Source organism: Danio rerio, chromosome 7 (genome assembly GCF_052040795.2).
Source record: "Danio rerio strain M-AB ecotype USA chromosome 7, GRCz13ab, whole genome shotgun sequence".
NCBI classification, from domain to species: domain Eukaryota; kingdom Metazoa; phylum Chordata; class Actinopteri; order Cypriniformes; family Danionidae; genus Danio; species Danio rerio.
In genome coordinates, this window is record NC_141027.1 from 72128964 (window position 1) to 72141080 (window position 12117).

Genomic DNA, 12117 nt, shown 5'->3' on the forward strand with positions numbered 1-12117 from the left:
TACAAATTTGTATTTTTGCCCAAAAAGAACTTCATGTGTTTCTATTCAGCATTTTGTTTTACTTTATGCAAATTATATTTGGAAGTAAATACCATTTAATGTTGTTCCAAAGCAAAGTGGTTGGACACACAATAAATTGTCGCTACATCAATTGTGCGGTCGCCTGTTTAAAAAGCTAGTTTTATTACACAGCCCTGATTTAAAAAAAAAAGAGGGCTCTATGGCAACCGTTGGCTACAGCTGGACACATAATTAGAGTGGCTCCTTACCTATAATTTGCGTAATAGTTTTGGGGTGGCGGTATGTTATTAACATATGAAAAGGCTAAGCAGGGGTCATTGTGCCTTGCATCAGTAATTAGAGCAGTGCCGAGGGCGCAAGAATGTGTAGAGCTGCCATTAATTGGAGATCACTACAAAACCATGCTTTAATTATTATTTAGCGAGAACAGTAGTGTGTTAAATGAATATGTTTCCTCTGCCACTGCGTGCTGTAACCATATGAATGTCTGGATCTGTTTCTTTTCATAGCGTGAGGCTTTGAAGAAATTGGGATTAAATTAGATTAAATTGAAAGGCTGTAGTGCTGTCGGGCTATTTTCATGGTAATAGCGGGCCCGGCCAAGTTTTCATTTAAATTAGCCGTGTTTGTTCATTCACAGGAGTAAAGATTGTTACTTGTTGCCGACACGCTGGAACAATCGAAGCTGTTGAAATTTTGGCTCATGCATATAAACGCACGGCTGTGCATTTGCTCTTTGATTAGCGTAATTGAAAATGCATTCAAAACTATTGTATGTATTTGTTGTGCTATAAAGTGTTTCATTTTTGTATTTGAGTAATAATTCCATGTTATTATTGAAGTGACTTTTATTATTCTTTTAAAACATGAAGCTTCTTGAAAGTTTAAGTTACACATGAATTTCTTAAAGAACTATTATTTACAATGATATGAGATACAATGTGTAACACCAGTGTTTCCCTTACCATTATATTAGGGGGGCGCCCTGCCCTCCCAACAGCTTTCCCCGCCACCCTTGAAGTCAAGTTAATTGTATTTTCTATATAGCGCCAGATCACAATTTTTTTTTTATGAACAAGCTAAATCGAGAGTGTGCGCCACATCTGACAGGCGAATCATTTTGCTTACAGCATTTGCTGCTGTAAGCAATTTTTAAGTTGATGTATTTGCAGGTCAAGACAAATTATTTTTAAAAAAATTGTGACGGTGGTTGTTTGTAATAAATAAATCTTATATACAGTTTATAATAAGGAAAAAAAAATAATAATTCAAATCTCAAAAAACTGAACTCCGCGGGATTCGAACACGGGACCTCCTGCCCCGCAGCCGAACGCTCAACCGCTGGTCCACGTGGGTACTGCACTAGCTGGCTTTCACACGTCCCCCGCAGCCGAACGCTCAACCGCTGGTCCACGTGGGTACTGCACTAGCTGGCTTTCACACGTCCCTTAATCCCACTGCCAGCGGACCTCAAACAAAAAAAAAAAAGTAAATAGTTACCAGAATTAATAAATCTTTGGGCGCCAGACAAGATTAACTTGCCAAAAACTAAATTTAAACCCTGGATAGCCGCGGCAAACACTCAACCACCATACACACAAAGAGAAGAAAATAAAGATAACCCAACACACACTTTAAATTAAATCAACTGTTATATTTTAACAACCATTACAATGAAAAGGTTTTCTAAATCAAAATATACTTTTCATAACTGTTTAGTCATAGATCTATAATCAAAATTAACACTTTTTAGGCAACAAAAGGAATCAACAAACAAACAATTCAAACACTTCAATAATAATGTTTAGATAACCCAAAAGAAAACAAACAAACAAACAATAATAATGTGTGGCTGATCGAATGGAAACAAGAGAGGGAAAAAAAATGTAAAGAAAGCCTATGTGATAACGTTGTAATGTGTGTGTGGAATGTGTGGGTGTATGAATGGATGCAAATGGACAAAAGTTACTGACCCAGGGACACCGAAGCCGTTCTGCACAGGTCCACTTTTCCCATCAGAATTTCAGACCCCTTGCACGCAATACTAGAGAAATCGCCTGGTCACCACGTCCACGAATTGCTTCCACCCCTCAGTTTTTTTCCTCACACAGTCATTGAAACCAACAAGCTCTCCACCTTACACCGTTCTTCTCCTCCTTCTCCAATTCTTACCACCAAATACAAGGAACGACACCAAAACAACAAGAAGCCCCTTCTCTGGCCTTTTCTCCCTCTTTTATAATCTCCGATTGTTTACCTGACATTCCGCTTCCTCCCGACCCCCGGAAGTATTGTCTGGAAGCGATAGGAAGGACCGGTCGGAGCAGCGCCCCCCTAGTGGCACTTGAGAAAAATAAACATTAAAGAGCATCCATCTCGCCACAAAATGTTAATCTTTAGCTTGTACGGTTGAACACTGAATAAATAATACTGATTTTTACTGATCCAGTGATACCGATTTTGTAATACTGATTTTGAAATATTATTAGAATACAGTGGTCCCTCGTTAATTGTGAGAGTTGCATTATAAAAATAACCCGCAATAGGCAAAATCTGTAGTCAGCTTTATTTTTTACAGTTATTATAGATGTATTAAGGCTGTAAAACCCCTCACTACACACTTTATACACTTTTCTCAGGCAGGCATTAACATTTTTACACTTTTCTCTCTTGATTAAACACTCTCAAAGTTCAAACATTCGTAGAAAAATAAGACCAGTATTGTAGAATGAAATCAAAGATTAAAACCTGTTGTCAGACGCAAACATTCATCGATGCCAGCAAAAGGTTCATAAAGCTTGTGCAGATACTAGCCCCTTTCACACAGTGATACCGGTAAATATCCGGAAAATTTCCGGAACGACTTTACCGGTATATTCAAAAAAGCGCTGTTCACACAGGCGAGGACGTTACGGAAATTTTCCGGAAAAGAGCATTCACACATCCATTCCAAAATACCGGTAAATTCTGACATCATTCACCACAAATGAGCTTTAAATGGCTGCGCTTGTATTTGTAAACATTTGACTAAATTACAAACTCTGTGGATGATCAATATTGTGAACAACTTTCTCAGGATCACTTTCGCATGTCGAGATGTTCATAATATGTGCGTGTGCTGGCGCTCACAGGCTGTTTCACAGGCACACGAACGTAAACAAACAACGGCTTATCATAAGCATCTCATCGATGATTATTTACACAGTTGGCATTAAGAAGAACATATAAATGTGATCTGACTAACTTCTAGCAGCTAAATGTGTCTGGAAAAATATTCAAAGGCTTTTATCCTCACAAACCGTGCGGACGTAAATGCGTCTGACTGTTGTGATTGGCTAAAGCAGACGTCTCACGTCAGCACGATCTAGACGTGCACGCGCCTATTACAGGAATCTTCCTTCTGCATTCACACAGCGCAGCATTCCGGCAAATTGCCGGTAATGTTACAACTTCTCTTTCCAGAAAATAGCCAGAACAAATTTACCGGTATTTTCATAAAGGACCTGTTCACACATACAACCTTTGCGGAAAATTGCCGGCAATTTTCCGGAAAGGTCTGTATGTGTGAAAGGGGCTAATGTTGGCATCCAGCATAATGTCGTTTATTCACAAAACTAAAGCAGACTCCATCTATAAGAGGTCGCACACTGGATGCGTTGGTCACATGACAGTTTTAATTATATTCCGATGGCGCTTTGTGATGCAGCAGAAATATAAACGTTGCCCTGAGTCATAGCTGGGCACTGCAGACAACATCCAATTTGTGGCGCCGCTGTGCGTACCCTGATATAAACCTATGTTTACAATTCAAAAATGCATGGTGCTTCGTGGCGTGGCACATTCGGTGTGCGACCTGCTTTACGATGTTGGAACTCACACTGCTAGCGATCGAAGATTTGTGTTAATTTGGCAAGCTGAACGCATTATGTGCTGTACAGGAGACACACTGGAGATTGATTGACAATGGTCCACAGCCAATCAGGATGCAGAATAAAATATATATTTTAATTGAACATTTTTAGTGCATGAAAAACATGAAAAATTACATTAAGTAATCCATCATACATGTAAATTGAATCCTGACCTCCACATGAAAATATATATATAAAAAAATAATAATAATAAATAAATAAAATATGATTGTAATTAAATAAACAAACTAAATTAAAACAATTTACATAAATTACACAATTATATTACAAAAAGCAAAAAGACATATACATTTTTTTTAACAAACAAACTTTTAGTCTTAGGGCCTACTCACACTATGCCATCCGTACCATGCCCAGGTCTGTTTTCGGATCGTTTGAGAAGTGTGAGTGCGCTGAATCGGGCTCAAAGACGGTTCACAAAACGCGCCAAAGCCCGAAACTAAAAGCGAGACGTGACTTTTAAGGGACTGTTTCATATGGATTTAGTAATCAATCTTACTGTTCAATGAACGCAAACTGCCGTAGTTTATTAAAGAGGCAAACCTGCAAGACAGCTACGCGGCTTCAGCAGACCTCCTCATTCCTGCAGTACGAGAGCTTTATTATTGTTTATGAGCGCCAAAAGTGGCGGATCTGTTCGGCGAAATATCTGACTGCGTGTCACCGCATCCCTAAGGACTGTTTGGTGAAATATTTGACTGCATGTCACTGCATATCAAACGACTGAAACGATATAACTAGAGAAATCTCCACTGCGCTGAGCGAGAGCGCGTACTGAAGAGGGCAGCATCAATGACGTAAGCGTGCCCATGCCCGATTGTAATGTGAGTGCGGGCTGTCGGGGGAGACGGGAGGGGGACTAGCGTGCTTTGGCCCAGTTCGAGGCAACTGTACATAGTGCGAGTACGGCCTTAGAGACTAAGTAATCAAAGAAAGGGTCCCAGGTTTGTAAAATAGAAAAGGTTTGTTCTTCATAGTTCTTCATAGCTGTGGAGAAAGGGATTAAAATGTGCAATTTTGAAGTATGCTTCGCACAGGTTAGTGGGCTTGACAAACCACCTGTCGAAAGAGTTTATTTGTACTATTAGCACTTCTTGTGTGTATTGCCTCTTCTTGTTGAATCACTCAATACCTCCTCCATTGCTTTAAATGGATGAATGAATTAAATGGATGATATTTTTTTTCCAAATTGCTTGTAAACAACTGTAAAAAAACAGAAAAAGGAAGTTTCATGGTTCTCAAAACGTTTGCAAAGATTAGAAGTCTTTATTGTCCACACATGTGGAAATTCGTCATTGACTTCACAAAATGTTACAAAACATCACCACACATTACAAATACAAAACACAACCACAAAGCACAAACACAGCATAGATTACCAACACACAACCCTGGCTATAAAACCACAAACAGAATAACATTTAAACTACTTCATTGTCATGTGTTCAACATAATAATAGCAGACGGTATAAAAGATTTCTTAAAAATGTTTATTTTTGCTAAAAATTTTTAAGACTTTTTTTTTTATATCGTCTGCAAAGTTATATTGAACACATGACCATGAAGTAAGACAGTTCTTACATATATTATAATCCATCTTCAATTGTCAAAACAGACCTGATTGTATTGTGAGCAGCATTTACATTAACACTTCTCATCTTTTGTTTTCCTTCAGGTCGAAACGAGCTGATTGCCCGATACATTAAACTCAGAACCGGGAAGACAAGGACACGGAAGCAGGTAAGAGAATCCGCTGTCTTGCATGCACGCCACTAAACAGGGAAAAGCCTGTACTGTTGAATGTGCCTGCTATCAGAGCTTTTGCAGGAAGAATATTACAGCTCACATAATATATAGCAGAAAAAAGACATTCTCACATGTAGGGGTGGGTGATGTATAATGCATTATATTATACAGTTCACATACATAAACATATTCACATAAATGTCATTAAAAAGTATTATTACCATTTGATTTAGATTAATGTAAACACATTTTGTCAATTTTAAGACAAACATATATGTGTCATTTATTTATAATTAATTAACCAAATTGTCAAGTGTTAAAGATAAATTATTATTATTCATACAATTAACAAAATTTTCGTTATTATTATTGTTGTTATTATTATTATTATTTTATTATTATTATTATTTTATTATTATTATTTTTATTATTGTTATCATTATTTTATTATTATTATTATCATTGTTCGAAAATTAATTAATGAATTTAACAAACTTGTTGAATGCTAAATTGTTATCATTAGTGCTGCTACTACTACTATTATTATTATTATTATGACTATTATTTTGATTTGTTATTATTATTACTATTATTATTATTATTAGTTAATTAATTAATTTAACAAACTTGTTGAGTTTTAAATTATTATTATTATTATTATTATTATTATTATTATTATTATTATTATTATTATTATTATTAAATAATTAATTAAGGAATTTAACCAACTTGTTGTGTGTCAAAATATTATCATTATTACTACTACCACTACTACTACTACTACTAATAATAATATTAAATAATAATTAATTAATGAATTTAACCAAATTACTGAGTGTTAAATTATTATTATTATCATTAAATAATAAATTAATTAAGTTAACCAACTTCTCGAGTGCTAAATTATTATATTTACTGCTACTACTACTACTACTGTTTTTGTTATTATTAATAATATTATTATTATTATCATCATCATCATCATCATTATTATTATTATTATTATTATTATTATTATTATTATTATTATTATTATTATTAAATAATTAAATAGGGATTTAACCAACTTGTTGAGTTCTAAAATATTATTATTATTATTATTAAATAATTAATTTAACCAACTTGTCGAGTGTTAAATTATTATTATTATTTTCATTATTACTATTATTATTATTATCATTATTACTACTACTACTATTACTTCTACTATTATTATTATAGTTATTTTTATTATGTAATTAGTAAATTAAATCACTTGTCGAGTGTAAATACTCTTAAGTTAAACAAAAATATTATTATTAATATTGTTTTATTTTTTATTATTATTAAATAATTAATTAAGAAATTTAACCAAATTGCTGAGTGTTGAATTATTATTATTATTATTATTATTATTATTATTATTATTATTATTATTATTAAATAATAAATTAATCAATTTAATCAACTTCTCAAGTGTTAAATTATTATATTTACTGCTACTACTACTACTATTGTTTTTGTTGTTATTATTATTCATTTTAGCATCATCATTATCATTATTATTATTAAATATTATTATTATTATTATTATAATTTTTATTAAATAATTTAAGGAATTTTACCAACTTGTTAAGTGCTAAATATTATTTATCATTATTATTATTATTATTATTATTATTATTATTATTATTAAATAATTAATTGGACCAACTTGTCGAGTGTTAAATTATTATTATTATTAATATTATTATTATTATTAATATTAATATTACTACTACTACTATTAATTTTCCTATTATTATTTTTATTATAGTTATTATTATGTAATTAACAAATTTTAAGTGTAAATGCTAAACAAAATAATAATTATTATTATTATTTTTATTATTATTATTATCTTAATTATTATTATTGCTAATATTATTTTTTACCTAAATTGCTATTAATTATTTGAAATCATCTTTTTAGAATCACTTTTTTTTATTAAAACATAAGTTTTCTTTTGTTTAAATGTGTAATGTGATACAAAATATTGATAAATCTACAAATTACACAATAATCCTGTATTTAAATAAGCTTATTTGGCATTCAAAGTACAAATTATTTATTCTTACACTCCCTTGTAATCAAACTAATAAATTAATTAATTAACAAATGTATATGTATAGAAGTAAAATGAAGAATTTATACCCACACACGACTGAAATGTTTTATGTTATTTTATATAGAACAGAAAAGAAAATGTGTGTATTTTTGTGGATTGCAATGCTATACAGAAATTATTTTTGTATAGCAAAAAATAATTGTTTATTGTGTATAGCAAAAAATTATCATTGTTTTAAAAAAAGATAATTGTTTAGCAAAAAATGTTTAAAAATGTGCGCTTGTGCCATGAATTTTAACAAGTAGGACTTCTGTTTTTGCAGAAATGTGTCTTTATAATTCTCCTTTCCAAAATTTAGTCAGTTGAGGTGATTGAAATACAATTTAGTGTGCCAAATTTTTTCATTTATTATTATATCATCCACCTCTGCTGACACACACACACACACACACACACACACACACACACACACACACACACACACACACACACACACACACACACACACACACACACACACACACACACACACACACACACACACACACACACAAACACAGAGAGACACACACACACACACACATAGGCACTCATGCAGAAGCATGGAGCTTTGCAGCATGTTCAGGCTGGGTGCAGGAACGCTAATGTGACGGAGCCCAAACATTGGGCTCAGCCGGCAGATGTTTCATTCAGCTGTATGAGAACACACCATGGCCAAAACACACAAAACCAACCAAGGCTCATTCTGATTACGTGCCCCTATATACATTTCTGGAGAGCGCCAAATACGTCCCAGCAGGTACATTTTATTTTTATTTTTATTTTTTTGCAGTTTTTGTTTTTCCCAATCCACCAGAGGGCGCTGTGTATGCTTTTTCAGATGTCAAATTTCTCTTGCGAGTGCCATTCGCACCTGCTGTTCTCATGTAAATAAACCAGAGGCCGCTGTTTAACCCACCCATCCTTCCTTAAACCCAGCCAATAGTGTTTCCAAAAGCACAGATTGATCTGCCCACCCACATCCCTAAACCCAACCCACAGTGTTTTCAAAAGCAATCCTGAAAAAGAAAAGCCCTCACCTAGTTTTTACCACATTCTTACCCTATTATTTACTAGTTTATTTTATTTTTTGGATTCTGTTTTTGTCTTACTCGCTTTCTGGAACTGTTCTTTGCTGGACTCGAACCCCGTCAACTCCTCTTTGCACCTTAAGTCCATCAACGTACATAGTGAGCTACTGGACAAACTGGTAAAGCCATCCATACGGAGGTAAGCGGTCAGCTGGTAAGCGTGAAAAGGAACAGCGTTATACCACCTTGTAGCATTTGTTTTAAAGACAAAATGCAGCCATATGTACTTCTGGCTACATAATTCACAATTTCCAGAAATGTATATAGCGCTACGTTTTCAGAATGGGCCTATGTTACATGAACCACACTTACTACCTTATTTGCAAACACAAAGCACCAATATTTAAAGGGCTCATTATTTACACACACACACAAAAAGAGTTACATCACAATGTTTTTACACTGATGACCTGCTTAGAACCGAACTATCTGCTTAAATCTGTTTCCTCCATTTAACTGTACTGTCATTCTTCATGTTGATCTGTGAGTGTTGGTACAGCTGTAACACTTCTGTGAGCTGTGTTTACACGCAAAGCTCTTATCTGAGAGATTTACAACAGCTGACAGCCAACATAATACAAGACGTCCCCTTGTTTTAAACTGCAAATATGTGAATTTACTGGAATATTTGTTATCTGGGGTGCACTGAAAAATTTAATCGAGAGTGTTTGCAATGCATCACTTGTAATGATTTATGTCACTGATCACATTTTAAGCCAGGTCAGTTATTGCATTTAGCAGTCAGATAATACTTTACCGTTTACAATAGGAGGTTTCATTCGTTAACATTGGTTCATTCATGAGAAATGATTTATTTATTTATCTCAGTGTTAATCCTCATTTAATTTATGATCACGATTAAAAGCTGTAGCAGTTGATTTTAATTAATGGGCCTGAGCTAATATGAACTCACAATGCTAACATTTCCATAATGTGAAAAATACACAATCACTGAATTCATAAATTCAATAAAAAATTTAATTTACTGTTAATTGTCATATAATTTGGCAATTTTTTGGTTGAGTTAATTAAAAAAAATATGCTGTAGTTTTGTCTATTGCATACATACTCAAGCATAATTTAAAAAAAAAATGATTTGATTGGGGTTTATGAACAGTTGTACACTGAAAACCCCAATAAGTTGACTGAACTAAATTAATTGAGTAAACTCGTTGCCTCAATTTAATTGAGTAATGGAGTCTCCCAAAACTTGCATATTTCAGTTTATTTAACTTGCCGGTTTTGTAGACTATACTTAAATTTTTCAGTTCACCAAACTTAGTACTACATTTGTGAAAATATAATTTTTTTTTCAAAGGATTAATTATGATTTTGGCTTGTCATGATCACCAGCGATCTAAACTGCATAGATCGCTGGAATACATGCATAAATACTTACGGACTACAAAACCGCCATTTGAGGGACTACAACTCCATATATGCATTCCGCTCACACACACATGTTCCTCATACTGACTGATTACACACTATTTAAGCAGCCCGTACACTCACCCCAGTTGCCGAGACATTACAGCGTGTTTCCTTTGCCTTGTTTTTCTGTGTTTTTACCCTCGCCTTGTTTATCTAGTTATCCCTGCTAAAATTTTAAGTTATGTTCAGTCAACTTAACTTAATTGTTTAAGTAAAGTCAACCTTAGGGTTTACAGTGTAAATAACATTAATGGTATTTCTCAAGGTATTGTTAGTTAATTGAACCTTTAATTGATTATCAAGATTAAAAGCTGTAGTGGTCGATTTTATTTAATGGATCTGAGCTAATATGAACTAAAAATAAACTCACAATGCTAACATTTCCATAATGTGGAAAATACAGAATTCATAAATTCAATTAAAAATGTCATATAATTCAGCACTTTTTGGATGGATTAATTAAAAGTAGGCTGTAGTTTTATCCATTATACACATACTCAAGCATAAATTAAAAAATAAATCTGATTTGATTGAGCTTTATAAACAGTTGTTAATGGCATTAATTGTATTTCTCAAGGTATTGTCAGCTAGTGAAACCATATTGTAAAGTATTAACACCAATATTAAAATAAAAGAACATTGGTGACACTATATAAATGCCCATGCATGTGTATTAGACTACAGTTAATGCAAGTGTAGAAGCTTGATCAAAAATTACAAATAAACAAGAGATAAGTGCACTTATAAAACTTTGAATCACAAATTCAGACTTTAATTGCTAATGTATTAACAGAGAACCGCGTTTAAACCAGAACACATTTTCATTTTACATTAAATGGATAGTTCAACCACATATGTAATTTATGTCATCCTTTACTCACCCTTGACGTGTTTAATTAAGAAGATATTTTTGGAATGGATAATGTTGTAAAGCTGTAACCACTGACATCCAGTGTTGGGCAAGCTACTTGGCAAATGTAGTGAGCTAAGCTATTAGCTGCTCTAATTAAAATGTAGCTTAACTACACTAAAAGCGACCCTCTGGGAAATGTTGCAAGCTAAGCTAAAAGCTACTTGGTAAAAGTAGCTTAGCTACATCTAAGCTATTTTTGCAATTTTAATGTTTAAATCGAAGCAACTTAAGTTCAAGTCAGTCATATCTTAGTGATCAATAAAACTGTCAATGAAACATATGAGACATAATAGTTCAGTTCAGTTATTTACTGTAAATAATATGCTGTACCAAACAGAAATGAATTATAGTATTACAGCTAAAACAATAAATCCAGGTGTTACGCATTTAAAATACTATAGTAAAAGGAAATATTTAGGAATAAGCATTATATTATATATATTTTTACAACTCTTCATTAATGAATTACACTACATAATGTAGTATCATTAGTAACTATAATGAACTAATAGTAACTACCATAGTATAGTTTAGCTTTTACTACAGTAACCTATATATACACTATATATACCTCCTCTCCCTCAGTCATCCTTCCATCAAGCAAGTTTCTCATTAGCCTAATTGGTTGGCGACGTCACCAACTAAAGCAAGAGGTGGCCGTAACTCACAAAAAAACTTTGTTGTCGACCACTGAAAAAAAAAAAAAAAAAAAAAAGGAAATCATCATTCTCTCCATCATATGGATTTACTTTTATCGGCTAAACACCGGCCTCAAAGCTCCGTGAATGTTGGTGCCGTCACTTATTGATCCGCGATCGGTAAATGTAGCTTGTGTTCACGCTACTACGCTACTTAATA

At 33.2% G+C, this 12117-nt stretch overlaps 1 protein-coding gene across 1 annotated transcript in view; it reads left to right on the top strand.

The window, feature by feature from the left end:
- The window catches only part of tead1b (TEA domain family member 1b), a 164853-nt gene that overhangs the window by 110677 nt on the left and 42059 nt on the right, over positions 1-12117 (top strand). The window contains exon 4 of the mRNA NM_001435835.2: positions 5629-5693. Within this exon, the coding sequence (NP_001422764.1) occupies positions 5629-5693 (65 nt within the window). The remainder of the gene's footprint in view (positions 1-5628; positions 5694-12117) is intronic.